The 15,192-nt window shown below is 49.8% G+C and overlaps 1 protein-coding gene across 12 annotated transcripts in view; it reads left to right on the forward strand.

Moving 5' to 3' along the window:
* WDR37 (WD repeat domain 37) overlaps positions 1–15,192 on the forward strand; it is a 77,333-nt gene that overhangs the window by 41,403 nt on the left and 20,738 nt on the right. For 6 of the 12 annotated variants that reach the window (XM_054436877.2, XM_054436875.2, XM_063669494.1 and 3 more), the window contains 3 exons: positions 436–512; positions 7,492–7,729; positions 9,017–9,158. In XM_054436877.2, the coding sequence (XP_054292852.1) occupies positions 436–512; positions 7,492–7,729; positions 9,017–9,158 (457 nt within the window). The remainder of the gene's footprint in view (positions 1–435; positions 513–7,491; positions 7,730–9,016; positions 9,159–15,192) is intronic. The other 6 variants (XM_063669492.1, XM_063669495.1, XM_054436878.2 and 3 more) reach the window with 1 other exon arrangement.

Consider the following 15,192-nt stretch of genomic DNA (forward strand, 5'->3'; position numbering starts at 1 on the left):
GTGCTGATAGGTGCCTGGCCCATTGAAAGGGCCTCTGTGTTGAATGGATGGAGATGAGTGTCGCTTTTCCGAACATCTCAGAGTTGATTGCAGCTCTAAGTTCTGATATGATAGGGTTTCTTAGGTTAGATAGATGGAGAGGAAAATCTACTATCTGTACGTTTTCTCTGAACTTCCAGGACTTTCTATGCTAAAATGAAAGGTGAAATAGTTTTATAAGTAATCATTATTTCCTCAATTTTGGACATGTACTCTCTTTTCAATAGCATTATGCAGTCTCAGAAAAGAGTTATTTAAGTAAAAAGTACATTCATCTCACTAAGTGGTCACTAAGCCGGAAAGGTCTGACTGCTGTTGCTTAGCCGTAGTGGCGGTGAAGAGCGCATTTTACCATGGTCTGTGCCTTGGGTAACTTTCCCCGATTTCTCTCTTCAGCTTCTGGAGATCAGACTGCTCATATCTGGAGATACGCGGTGCAGCTGCCGACACCCCAGCCTGTTGCTGACACTAGTGTAAGCACCTTTCCTTACCTGCGAGTGTGTAGGATGCTGATGTCTGCGAATCTGAGAATCCATTTATAATATCGTCATGGACGGAATGTTTGTGTCCCCCCAAGTTCAGTGTTGAAGGCCTCACCCCCGGTATGGTTGAATTTGGAGATTGGGCCTCTAAGGAAGTAGTTAAGGTTCAGTGAGGTTGCATGAGGTCCTCATAAGAGGAGACAGTGGAGAGCTCACCTGTGTTCTCAATCTCTCTGTCACGTCATGTAAGAGCAGAGCCAGAGGGCGGCCGTCTGTAAGGATGAGCCCGCCCCAGAACCTGAATTGGCTTGATCTTGGACTTCCAGCCTCCAGAACTGTGAGAAAATAAGTTTCTGTTTTTTATAAATCACCCAGTCTATGGTATTTTGTTACGGCAGCCAGAGCAAACTAAGACAGATTTTAGTACCACAAAGTGGGGGGCTGCTTAAGAAATGCCTGAAAATGTGGACATGGCTTTGGGACTGGGAATGGGTAGATGCTGCAGGCATTTTCAGGTACCTGCTGGAGAAAGCCTCGATAGCTTTGAAGAGCTTGTTGGTAGAAATATGGACATTGATGGTGACTCGGGTGAAGGCTCAGAGAGGAAAGGGGAGAGCTGGAGAGAAAGCTTCTAGCGTCTCAGAGAATGCAGGTATCATAGACAGAATGTTGTGGAGAAGTGGATGTTGAAGGCCCTTCTGCTGAGGCTTAGAGGAGGTGAGGGACAGATTACAGAGAACCGGAAGAAAGTGATCCTCATTACAAAATGGTGGAGGACTTGGCTGAACTGAGATCTTGTGAATGAAATTTTGAAGGTGCAGCCTGGCTGCTCTCCTCGCTTATAATAAAGTATGAAAGGACGGAGATACTCTGAAAGAGTTGTTAAGGAAAAGGGGATGAGAACTTGTAAGATTTGGGAAATTCCCAGCCTATGCCTGTTACAAAAAAAAGAGAAAGCCTGTTCCGAAGAGAATATGCAGAGTTTGTCTGAACAGTCAGTTGACAGGGAGGTGAGTGTGGGTGGAAGCCAAGGCTTTAAGCACCCACCGCAGCAGGGTCCAGGACTGGAGATGGGATTACACCCAGAGACCCCGTCAGCTCGAACCAGAGGGGACACGGTGGGGACAGAATGAAGGAAGGCATCAGACTGCTGGGATTCCACAGCACGGAAACCAGAGCTGCCTGGGCGAGAACCTTTACCATCCTTCAAGATGAGGGAAGAATGTCCCTGAAGGTGATTCTGAGATTGGCACGGCTGCAGCTCTCACTGCAGTCCCAGGACGAGGGCCTGTTTCTTCCTTGGTTTCGAAGTGTGGGAGCCTCGTTGGTTTCAGGGCCAGGTTGCCCATGGTCCAGTGCTGTGGGGGTGGGGTTGCCAGGCTGAGCCAAGGGGGTGACGCCCCTGCCCCAGCGTGCCTGGAGGGTGGCACATCCAGACCAAGAGGGTCTCTCTGGAGCCTGAAGAGCTCGTGGAGTTTGCCTTGTGGGGTTTTGGACTTGCTTGGGCCCCGCCACCCTTTCCCTGTTGCCTCTTTCTCTCTTTTGGAAAGGGAGCGTCTGTCCAGTGCCTGCCCTACTGTTGTATTTTGGGAACATGTAACTTGTTTGGGTTCCGTGGTTTACGGCTGGAGGGGAGCTCAGCTTCAGGGTGGGCGAATTGAACTCTGAGTCCCACCCAGTCCTGATTCAGGTGATGTTTTGTTGAGACTTGGGACTTCACACCTTAGCGCTGATGCTGGAATAAGACTTCTGGGGCTGTTGGGATGGGATGACTGTATTTGCCATGCAAGAAGGACATGAATTTAGGGGAGGCCAGGGACAGGATGTTCTCAACTGAATGTCTCCGTCCCCCAGAAATCTGTGTTGAAGCCCTAACCCCCAGTGTGGCTGTATTTGGAGATGGGGCCTCTGAGGAAGTGGTTAAAGCAAAATGAGGTAGTGGAGGGGATGCCCTGATCCCATAGGATGAGTGTGTCCTTGTCAGAAGAGACACCAGACAGCTCACCATTATGGCTGCCCTTGTGTGTGCATGCTCTCTCTCTCTCCCTTTCCCCATCTGTCCGTTTTTTTTTTTGTTTTTTGTTTCTTTTTGAGATGGAGTCTCACTCTGTTGCCCAGGCTGGAGTGCAGTGGTGTGATCTCAGCTCACTGCAACCTCTGCCTCCTGGATTCAAGGGATTCTCCTGCCTCAGCCTCCCGAGTAGCTGGGACTGCAGGTGCGTCCCACCACACCCAGCTAATTTTTGTATTTTTAGTAGAGACGGGATTTCACCATGTTGGCCAGATGGTCTCGATCTCTTGACCTCGTGATCCGCCCTCCTTGGCCTCCCAAAGTGCTGGGATTACAGGCGTGAGCCACTGTGCCCAGCCTCTCTGTGCTAATATTAATAGAAGAGCCCCTGTGGGCACGCGGCAGGATGGCAGGGGCACACGGCAGGATGGCGGTGCCACACATTGGAAGAGGAGACTCACCAGAAGCTGCACTGGTTGACACCTTGGTCATGGACTTAGAGTCTCCAGAACTGGAAAATAACTAATTTCTGTTGTTGAAGCCTTTTGGCCTGTAGTCTTGTGTTTTGGCAGCCTGTGTTGACTGAGACAGTGCCTAGAAAGACGCTCCTTCACCTCCGTATGCATGCATCTGCTCCAGCCTTCCTTTCAACAGACAGTAAACGTTTACCATCCACTCTCTTACAGTTTATGTTTGGATCCTGTTTCTTACTGTTTCATCTGTTTAATATTAGACATCTGGTGTATCTTTCATGGACTTTTATCATCACATCAACTAATGGCCTGTATGACATCAATTTTATGTGGTTCAAATTTAAACGTAGGTAACAAAAGATGTGTATTGAGAAGAATGAATTCATGTATTTATACCATAGATTCATAAAATTCTTCACTTACTGTTTGGCTTGTGCTCTCTGCGGTAGCCCAGTGCCCTATGTTTATGATCACAAAGAGGCCTGAATGTTTCTCTGAGAGCAGTTATCTCCCTAGTTTCAATGACAGGATAAATGTTAGTGGCGTGATCTTCCCACATGCTCAGCCCCCCCGTTCAGTGCCTAAACAGGTGGGAACAGTGCCAGGCAGACAGTGTAAATCACATACACGTCTAGAAGTTTCAGTTTGTATTGGGCTGTGATTGTTGTAAGGATGAGAGTAATCTAGTTTTGATATTTTCATCTTGGAATATTCCTTGAGTTTTCTGCTTTGTGAACATTCTAAACACTGTTCTATGTGGAGATAGTTAAGCAGTTAATAAATTCCAGTGATAAATGAGTTTTCTTTAGTCCTAATAGAGGTTATAATAGTTCATTTTTAACTGCATGTATTGTGTATTAACACAGTTTTGTTCTCTTTGTGGAACTGCCAGACTATTCATTATGTAGCGCATAACACTGTCCACTTACACGCACATTTAGTGATGAAACAAGTGAAATGTGCGCTGATGGTGGGCGTGGTGGAGAGGTGAGGACGGTGAGCATTGATAATTAGGAAATTCAAAATGTGCACTAATGGTGGGTGTGGTGGAGAGGTGAGGAGGGTGAGCATTGATGCTTAGGAAATTCAAAGGAGTGATGTGCCGTGACTTGAGCTGTCCTGGTAGCACTTGAGCTGTCCGGGTAGCACTGCACACACAGTTGTGTTGGGCCCTCCCTAATAAAGAGGAGGCAATGCAGCCTGTGGACGGCCAGGTCCCTGCAGAAACGGCGTGGGAGGCTCCTTCCAGCACTACTGGATGAAATGAGTCTCCTAAGGTGGAAAGCAGTTTTGTTTTCTGAAGCTTTTGCCGGCCAGTGTTGACTCTTGATTTGCTTAGTAGTTCTAATTTTAAATTTTAACACAAACTCTAATCTGTTAAAATCTGTGTTCATCTTGAATCATTATAGCTTTTGGGCAAACGTCTTGTGTTTTAAAATTTGCATCTGTGAGTTTTGCTTGACATCCACAGTGTTGATAAGGAAGTGTTTGGGTGGCATAGTGGAAACAGATATAGACCAACAGAATGACTGTCACATGTGAGTTAGGTTACACTGAGTTACTCGTTTAACTTCATCAGCTTTCTTTTTCTTCTTTGAGGGGTTTACCCTGTGGCTGCTCCTGGCTGTTTGCTATGCTCCCTCCAGAGCCATTTTCCCAGCCGCGTGCAGTGCTGTCACCTGTCACCCCGTGCCTTCAAGGTGATGTCCCGAGTACCCCCCTGCTGCAGCCTGTCTGGGGGCCTCTGCCAGCCTTGTGAGCCTCGGGCCCCCTGTCCCGACCGAGCTGCGCGTGCCACCCTGAACTTGCTGTCTCTGGGTGTTCCTTTCCTTGTGCCACCCGTCTCAGGAAACGTCCCTGTCTGTCACCCAGTGCTTTAGACCAAACACCTTTCCACGGTCTGAACGCCTGTATTGTTCTCTTACTGCTTGTGGAAATCACCCTGTCAGCCACTCCTGCAGCAGAGGGCGCTTCAGTTCTTTCTTCCCGCCCTGCTCCAGGCCACCCTCTCTCACCTGCACTTCTCTCATCTCCTGTCCGTCTCCCCCGTTGTTTTCTGGGGCTGCCATAACAAAGTGCCACAGGCAGGGTGACTTCTAAACAACAGATCCGTGTTCCCACAGTCCTGGAGGCTGGAAGCCCGACATGAGGGTGTGAGCAGGGCTGGTTCCTCCTGAGGCGTCTTTCCATGGCTCATAGATGGCGTCTTCTCCTGGGTCCTTCATCCCTCTGGGAGCGTCTGTGCCCTCATCTCTTCTTACAAGGACGTCAGTCCTATTGGAATAGGATCCACTCTCGTGGTCTCATTTTACCTTAATCACCTCTTTAAAGCCCCTTTCTCCGAACAGCCACATTGTGAGGTCCTGGGGTGAGGACTTCAATACAGGAATTTGGGTCCACAGTTCTGCCCGTAGCAGCCCCTTCCGCTGTTCCCTCCGCAGTTTATTCACACAGCACACACCGGGCATCACATCCCGCTGACAGCCGTCTGGTGATTTTGCATCACACGGAATAAAACCTGGTGTCTTTTCCAGTCTCCCGGGATTACAGGAGCTGTTCCCGACTTTGCCTCCCCTAGCTGTTCCGCACATGGCGGGAATGTTGTTCCTCAGCCCGGGCGAGCCTTACTTAACCCTTCCTTTCCTCACATCTGACTCATGTGCGACCTCATCAGAGAGTCCCTCCTCAGTAATTCTATGTAAAATAGCAGCCGCCATCCAGCTGCCCCTTGTCCTGTTTTATTTTACTTCATAGAACTTACTACCACCTTACTCTGTCTCCATGTTGACTTGTGTTCCCGTGCTGCCCTGCGTCCCTGTGACGTGTTTACGTACTGCCGTGCATCCATGTGACGTGGGTTCCCGTGCTGCCGTGCGTCCGTGTGACCTGCGTTCCCGTGCTGCTGTGCGTCCCTGTGACGTGCGTTCCCGTGCTGCCGTGCGTCCCTGTGACGTGCGTTCCCTTGCTGCTGTGCGTCCATGTGACGTGCGTTCCCTTGCTGCTGTGCGTACCTGTGACGTGCGTTCTCGTGCTGCTGTGCGTCCCTGTGACGTGGGAACCCGTGCTGTTGTGCGTCCTTGTGACGTGTTCTGGTGCGGCTGTGTGTCCATGTGACGTGTTCCCGTGCTGCTGTGCGTCCCTGTGATGTGCGTTCCCGTGCTGCTGTGCATCCCTGTGACGTGTGATCCTGTGCTGCTGTGCGTCCCTGTGATGTGCATTCCCTAGTAATGTGTATGTGCTCATGACGTTCCTGTGTTAGGCCATTCTTGCATTGCTATAAAAAATATTTGAGACCGGGTAATTTATAAAGAAAAGAGGCTTAATTGGCTGGTTCTGCAGGCTGTACAGGAAGCGTGGCACCAGCATCTGCTTGGCTTCTGGGGAGGCTTCAGGGAGCTTGGAGCTTTCACTCACAGCAGAAGGCGAAGCGGGAGAAGGCATCATGTGATGGAAACAGGAGCAAGGCGGGGGCGGGGGGTGCCCCACATCCAAACAGCCAGATCTCGTGAGAGCTCAGTCACTATTGTGAGGTCAGCACCAGGCTATGAGGAATCCTCCCCCGTGAGCCAGACACCCCCATCAGGCCCCGCCTCCAACACAGGGGATTCCAGTTCAGCATGAGATTTGGGCTGGGACAAATTTCCAAACTGTATCAGTTCCAGTACTAGTACTTGTGTACATATGACATACCTCCCCATACTAACGTGTGTGTGTGTGTGTGTGTGTGTGATCTCTCTCTTGCTGGAACATAGGTTCTCTGAGGGCAGGGGCTTTACCAGGGGTCTTCACTCCAGAGTTCCTACCTGCTAGATTGAGCGTAGTTTTGCATGTGTGCATGTCAGAAGCCATCTGTCCTCTTCTGCACTGTGTAAGCAGCACCTGGGCTGGGGGTGGGGACTGGCACTCTGTCAGCCCCTGATAAATATTTGTTGGATGAATATACAGATTTTCTTACAGAGCTGGCTGTAATGTGTTTGTTTTAGCCTTGGCCTTTGACAGGGGCTTGATGTTACAAAGGAAAATAGACTCTTACGACTATAGCAATAGAATTCTAAGTATATTTTAAATAGGGTCTTGAGAATGAAAATGCTTTTTTGTAATGTGATAAATTACTGACTTTCATTTGTATTTGGTGAGTTTTACATTGCATTTCTACTAGTAACTGATGAAAACTTAAATGTTGAAAATAATTTTATTTACCATTCTGTTGATGCGTGGAAATAAATGGTAGTTCAGTTGACAGTGTTGTGGATTCCACTTTTTTTCTGTACGAGATGGTTGTAGAGTTGATGGGTGTTCACGGGCAGCAGTTATGGGTCAGAGGAGGACATACTCATCACAGTGGCCAGCACCGGGCTCCTAGTGGTGGCCATCATGATGGATATGTCCTCAAGAGATTAATGAGAACCATCTATTTTGTAGCTATGTCAGAAGAAACTCAAGATTTCCAGGAAATGTCTTTCTTTTCTGGCCTTCTCTTTGGCAGCAGATATCTGGGGAAGATGAAGTAGAGTGCTCTGACAAGGACGAGCCCGACCTCGATGGGGACGTGTCCAGCGACTGCCCCACCATCCGCGTCCCACTGACATCCCTCAAGAGCCACCAGGGCGTGGTCATCGCCGCTGACTGGCTGGTTGGGGGGAAGCAGGCCGTGACTGCCTCCTGGGACCGGACGGCAAACCTGTACGACGTGGAGACGTCCGAGCTCGTTCACTCTCTGACAGGTGCCTGGGTTCTCTGAGTCCGCCGCCTCCTGGCTGTGCATGTTAGTTTATGTCCATGGGTTATGTCTGACCTTGCCAGTTACTTCTTGACCAGAATGAGTCTGTCTTCTTGGCTCTTCCGTGGTAATTTTTGGAGATTCTTTGTATTAATAATAGAACTATTGGTAGCTAAATTTATTTTGTCTTCAGGGGTTTTAAATTGTAGCATGTAGTATCTAGATATTGGACATATGGTAGTTGTATTAGTTTTCCATTGCTCTGTAACAAATTTCCACAATCTTAGTGTCTTAAAACGACAGGAATTGACGGCCTCATGGTTTCCCAGGTCAGGAATTCTGGGCCCGTGGTAGCTGCTCTTTTCCCTGGGCCCTCAAAGACCTAAGTGAGGGTGCTGCCTGGTCAGGACCTCCCCGAGGCTGCGGTCCTCTTCCAAGCCTGCTGGTCATTGGAGGAGCTCCTTCTTGTGGCTGGAGTTTGAGGCCCTGTCTTCTTGCTGGCTGCCAGCCGGGGCTCCTCTGGGCATGCAGAGGCTGTGCCTGGCCCCGGGGTCCCTGCACAGGGCATGCCTTTCCCACACAGCAGCCGCTTTCCTCTGCAGCTGGAGCTCCCCTGCTGCTCTGAACTCTCCAACTTCTGGGACCCTTTTTAAGGGCTGGGCCAGACCACCCAGGACAATCTTCCCTTTGATGGACTCAAAGTCAACTCATTTAGGGACCTTAATTACATCTGCAAAATCCTTTTTGCCTTACAATGTATCATAATTACCAGAAAGATAATCTCATCCTATTTACAGGCTCTGCCCTAACTGAAGGGAAGGGTGTTAGGCATGTACGGGGTGGGGGTGGCTTGGGGCCATCTTGAGATTCTGCCTGCTGAAGTTGCTTCTGCGAATCTGTCTCTAAGTGCATTTCCTGCATGAGCGTTAAAGATTGTATTTGACTGAGGACCCATAGTGTTGTATCATTAGAAGATATTCTAAGCAAAGAATTAAGATTTAAGTGGTTCACACATTCAACCTGTTAATTTGCCTGACCTTCTAACTGTTAGGGTCAGAAAATGGGTTATGCACCTGTTTGGTTTTCTGTTCCTTTGACATGGTCGGCTGAAAGGACTTCAGCTTCTGAGGGAAAACCTGCCCCACTGTGACCCACATGCTGCTGAGTGATTCCATTAGGTCAGGTTCACATTCTCAGAGAGACGGCTTCTTGGGTTCTTGTGGTGTTGAAAAGCGTCTCTCTCAGTGTGCTCCTCAGGTGATGACCTTGTGTTTTGCCATCTTGGTTACAGGGCACGACCAGGAGTTGACGCACTGCTGCACACACCCCACCCAGCGGCTCGTGGTGACCTCCTCCCGTGACACAACTTTCCGCCTCTGGGATTTCAGGGACCCCTCCATCCACTCGGTGAATGTTTTCCAGGGACACACGGAGTGAGTTGCGGTAGTTTAGACATCTGTCCTTAGTCATGAAAAAGTTCTGTGGGTTGACATGAAAACTTAATTCTAGCCTTAATTTTCAGTATTTCCAACTCTACTATCTTTCAAAAAAATGACTACCTTTCAACTTCTGCTATTCTTTTTCTAAACATTTATCTCCATTTTGGCTATTTCAAAGGATATAGGAGATTAAGAGAAGGCACCCTCTGATGTTCTCTCAAGAAGTTTAATGCAGACAGAATGGGGGAGTGGGTGGAGAGGGTTAGAGAAGAGCAGGGCTGCCAGAGCCTGTGGCTGCCAGAGCCTGTAGCTGAGCACAGGAGCTGGCCACGCCACCATGGGAGCTGCGGTAGCTGTTACCGCTACCCATGGGGCATCTCCTGGATCTTTTCCATCTAGTTTTTGTTTTTACACGTGTCTGCGTGGTACATTCTGGGAGAAGGTACACACATAGACGCGCAAACACAGATATAGACGCTCAATCCAGTGTGTCCCTCTCTGCTTGGGTTTCTCTCTGGCAACTCAAGCATAAGGTCTTTTTTTTCCTGAGACGGAGTCTCGCTCTTTTGCCCAGGCCGGACTGCAGTGGCGCTATCTCAGCTCACTGCAAGCTCCGCCTCCTGGGTTCACGCCATTCTCCTGCCTCAGCCTCCCGAGTAGCTGGGACTACAGGCACCCGCCACCACGCCTGGCTAGTTTTTTGTATTTTTAGTAGAGATGGGGTTTCACTGTGATAGCCAGGATGGTCTCTATCTCCTGACGTCGTGATCTGCCTGTCTCGGCCTCCCAAAGTGCTGGGATTACAGGCGTGAGCCACCGCACCCGGCCGTGTAAGGTCTTAACAGAACTCTTCAGTTCTTTCCGCGACCGCCTCCTTCCCCCAGTCTGGCCCAGCTCAGTCAATGATGAGACCGTCTGCCCAGTCACGGGGGCTGTCTACCTAGAGTGTTCCCTGGTTCTTCTCTTTTAATCTCTGTTCCCCATTCCCCCATCATGCCCCATTGTGGTCCACTGGCAAGTCTCCTGCCAGCCATGCCTGTGGGATCTTCCGGGCCGCTCCTCGCTCCTCACTCCTCCGTGCTCCCCCTACCTCCCACCAGTGCTGCTCTCCACCCTGACGTCTGGATAAGCAGTGCGCATTGAAAGGTTTATAAATGAACTCCAAATATGAAAATCTGTTTTATATGTTTAACGTTAGTGACTAAGTTTTAGATTTAATGTTCAAAATGTTAGTAAGATGTTGGAGAGGAAAATAGGACTTCTTGTTTGTTTGTTTGTTTGTTAATAGACGGAATCTGTTTCTGTCGCCCAGGCTGGAGTGCAGTGGCACGATCTCGGCTCACTGCAACCTCTGCCTCCTGGGTTCGAGCAATTCTCCTGCCTCAGCCTCCCTAGTAGCTGGGATTACAGGCGCCCGCCACCACGCCTGGTTAATTTTTGTATTTTTAGTAGAGATGGGGTTTTACCATGTTGGTTGGACTGGTCTTGAGCTCCTAACCTCAGGTGATCCCCCTGCCTCAGCCTACCAAAGTGCTGGGATTATAGGTGTGAGCCATCACGTCTGGCCAGGACAACGTTTTTAAGAAGAAGCTTGAGATTGGAAAGCTAATTCCTTGACTCTGAGGCTGGAATGGGAGCAGGCAGCAGTCACGACCATGTGTAGAGATCTTTATGGCAGCCTGGGTCTGTTCTGGGGGCATCACACGCATTAAACTGCTCCGTCTTGACATCAGGTCAGCGTTTATTCTGCCAGCTCCGTCAGTGATAGCGTCAGTGATAGCCACAGTAATACAGACCTCCCGGCGGTCAGTGGCTGAACACAGCACTGTGTTGCTGCTGCATCAGGGTGTAGCAGGCGCTGAGCTGGGCCCCCATGAGCTCCGCCACATGGGCCTGACCCCGCTGCAGGCCAGCTCATTGGTGAGGAAGATGCTGAAGCTCGGGGCGCGCTGCTTCCCATGCATGTTAGCTTGGATGTGGTGCTCCCTGACGTCCACCAGATGCAGAGGGGCCCCATAGCAAAGCCCTGGCTGGACCTGGGCCCGCCATCTGGCAACACTGTGCAGGGCGGGGCAGAGGGGCCGCATGACTGCCCTGCTGTTCCTCATGAGAATTCACTGGAAGCGCAGTTGGAGGCCTAGAGGACAGGAGGAGCAAGACGATCTCACTCCTGCACCTGCAGTGCTTTCCTAAGCTTTTTGCTTAGAAAAGTTTCAAGCCTACATAAAAACCAACAGAGCAGTACACTGTACCACAAACCCTTCACCTAGGTTCGCCTGTTGTATTGCAGCACTGCTGTCTCTCTTTACACATGTGTACACACCTCTGTCTGAAACACACGCCCACTAGCCCTTCACCTAGGTTCACCTGTTGTATTGCAGCACCGCTGTCTCTCTTTACACATGTGTACACACCGCTGTCTGTAACACACAACACGCACTACCCTGTCACCTAGGTTCGCCTGTTGTATTGCAGCACTGTTCTCTTTACACATGTGTACACGCCTCTCTCTGAAACACACGCCCACTTCCCCTTCACCTAGGTTCGCCTGTTGTTGTATTGCAGCACTGCTGTCTCTCTTTACACATGTGTACACACCTGTCTGTAACAGACATGCCCACTTATCCTTCACCTAGGTTCGCCTGTTGTTGTATTGCAGCACTGCTGTCTCTGTAGATTGTACACAGCTCTCTCTATAACACACATTTGTATATTTTCTTCGGCTGAGCCCTTTGAAAGGAAAACTCCAGCATGCATTTTCTAAGAATAAGGATGTTCTCCTAATACAGTACCATTGTTCAAATAAGAAAATTAGTAAAAATTCTATGGCATCCTTTATCTGGTCCATATTTAAATTTACTCAGTTCTCCCCAAAATGTCTTTGATACTTTTTTTAGAGCTAGGATTTAATGAGGATTCTCTCATCACATTTAGATATTATGTCCTTTGGCTTCTTTTAATCTAGAATGGTCCTTCCCCCATTTTTTATTACTTTTTAGGATATTGAGTTTTTTGGTGAAGAATCCAAGCCTGCTCTTTTGTAGAATGCCCCTCATTTTGCATTTTTCTTATGACTTCCTTTAAAGTGCCCCTCTGCTGTGCTATTGGTGTGCTGAAGCGCTCCTGTGGTTAAGATGGCGTCTGCAGGTCTGCCTGCCAGAGGTGCTCTCCTGTTTCAAATAGTGAAGCGACACTATTCCACGGATGTTAATTCCCCAGTGACCTTTCCTTGGTCCAGGGCCTCAGCTCATTGTTATGTTGAGTCCTGCAGAAGGGGATCTTTGTAATTCTGTCTACACTGGTTAGTTGGCACTGTGTTTTTTGAGTGTTGGCGAGCATATAGACATCTGCACTTTGTTGGTGTTGGTGGTTGTGATCCCTGTGGTTGCTTTGGTTTTGGCTTCTGAGTGCCCCCCACCACCCCACTGTGGGACCTGCAGGGCCCTGAGTGCCACCATCCTGGCACAGCTCCCCGCCCCAGGCTGGGACGACCCAGCAGCTCTCACTGCATTGACTCACACAGAAATCTGTCAGAGCTTTGAGAACTGGGTGAAGGAGGGTAGTTTTGTGTCTAGAGAGCAGGGCAGCTTCCTGTGTGCTTCCGATATGGGGGTTGCAGGGATAGGCCAGTGTGCCCTGCCGTGCGTGTCCCCTGCCGTGCGTGTCCCCTTTGAGGGCAGGATGGAAAGGCCGAAGAATTCTGTCCAGAGGAGGACGCAGTGGAGCCAGGGCTTGGTGAGTTGCTGGTTTGTGCCAGGCACTGTTGGAGCCCCTGGCATCACCCCAGTTCAGAGAGAGAAACCGAGGCATGAGGAGGCCAGGTGGTTTGCTGAGGGTTTGGCTCTAGGGGGTCATTCCAGAGCAGTCCCTCCTGGTGCCTTCAGGGTGCCTCTTGTGTTATTTAAGACCTTTCTAGTCCTGTATTGTCTCTGTTCAGTTGCCATATTTAATTGGAAGATTTTATTTTTGTTTTGTGTAAAAAGAAAAGTTTTTGTATTTATATCACCAGAGTTGATGGCAAGTGCATGTTTTCGCTTCTAAGGCTGTTGCAACCATGTAGTCTTGGCCATTTGACTGTGAGGTGTAGTCAATGCTGGTGGCATCTTTAAAATATCTGCTTGGGCTGGGCGCGGTGGCTAATGCCTGTAATCCCAGCACTTTGGGGATCACCTGAGGTTGGGAGTTTGAGACCAGTTTGACCAACATGGAGAGACTCTGTCTCTACTAAAAATACAAAATTAGCCAGGTGTGGTGGCACACGCCTGTAATCTCAGGTACTTGGGAGGCTGAGGCAGGAGAATCTCTTGAACCCGGGAGGTGGAGGTTGCAGTGAGCCGAGATGCCGCCGTTGCATTCCAGCCTGGGCAATGAGTGAAACTCCAAACTCCGTCTCAGAAAAAAAAAAAATCTGGTTAATTTGTGGTACATTTTTGCAGTTAGTGGATACATGAAACAATGGTTGTTTTTTAGAGAGCTGTACTTATGAAGAATGTAGTAACTGTTATGAAGGAGTTCTTATTAATGTGGACCTATGAATACAGCTTCCTAGGGTTTATGTCTTCCTATTGGAATCAGGTGTGGGGGTAGAGTGAGGTGGAGTGTGTAATTCCCGTGTGCCCTTTTTCCCACGTGGGTGTTCCAAGCTGTAGGCTATGCTTCCATTCACCTGAACCGTGGGGATGAGGTGAACGTGGACCAGACCTGCCCTGGCCATGCTTACTCAGATCGTTTATGCTTTCTTTTTTCTTACTCAAATTATCATGAACTAGCATATATTGTTGATGTGTACATCCAAAAATACGTTTTGAAAAGATCTCTCTTTGGTGCTAATTTTGTTGCTGTGTCGGGGTGAGTCCGCTGGGCTCTTGGACATTCAGCTTCCCCTCAAAGCTTCCTCAGCTGTGCTCATGCAGGAGGAGGGCTTGGTCAGCAGGTGGAGCCGTGGACGCCTTTATTGAACACAAACTCTTCCTTCCTGACATCAGATCAGCTGTAAGCCTTTAGACATGCCTCATAATGAGAAAAGCAGGAAATGAGTCATTTTACAAAAATGTTTCATCTGAGGTGTCTTCTTAGTAACACTTGCCTTTGTCTCTGGCATGGGTTTTGTAGGTTCGAGCCAATACGACAAATAAAACCTACAGAGTGCGTGATCCTTACAAATGTGTAGAGCTGTGCATCCCTGCCACAACACACCTGGGTGAGCTCTTGGCAGTGCGGGTTTAGTTCCTGAGATGTGCGTCCGCGCCACAGCACACCTGGGTGAGGGCCTCAGTGCGGGTTTAGTTCCTGAGATGTGCGTCCGCGCCACCGCACACCTGGGTGAGGGCCTCAGTGCGGGTTTAGTTCCTGAGATGTGCATTTGTGCCACAGCACACCTGGGTGAGGGCCCCAGTGCGGGTTTAGTTCCTGAGATGTGCATCTGTGCCACAGCACACCTGGGTGAGGGCCCCAGTGCGAGTTTAGTTCCTGAGATGTGCGTCCGCGCCACAACACACCTGGGTGAGCTCCTGGCAGTGCGGGTTTAGTTCCTGAGATGTGCGTCTGCGCCACAGCACACCTGGGTGAGGGCCTCAGTGCGGGTTTAGTTCCTGAGATGTGCATCTGTGCCACAGCACACCTGGGTGAGGGCCCCAGTGCGAGTTTAGTTCCTGAGATGTGTGTCCGCGCCACAGCACACCTGGGTGAGGGCTTCAGTGCGGGTTTAGTTCCTAAGATGTGCATCCGCGCCGGCAGAAGTGCGGGTTTAGTTCCTGAGATGTGCGTCCGCGCCGCCACACACCTGGGTGAGGGCCTCAGTGCGGGTTTAGTTCCTGAGATGTGCGTCCGCGCCGCCACACACCTGGGTGAGGGCCTCAGTGCGGGTTTAGTTCCTGAGATGTGCGTCCGCGCCGCCACACACCTGGGTGAGGGCCTCAGTGCGGGTTTAGTTCCTGAGATGTGCTTCCGCGCCACGGCAGAAATGCGGGTTTAGTTCCTGAGATGTGCGGGTTTAGTTCCTGAGATGTGCGGGTTTAGTTCCTGAGAT

This window comes from Pongo pygmaeus, chromosome 8 (genome assembly GCF_028885625.2).
Source record: "Pongo pygmaeus isolate AG05252 chromosome 8, NHGRI_mPonPyg2-v2.0_pri, whole genome shotgun sequence".
Classification (NCBI taxonomy): Eukaryota; Metazoa; Chordata; class Mammalia; order Primates; family Hominidae; genus Pongo; species Pongo pygmaeus.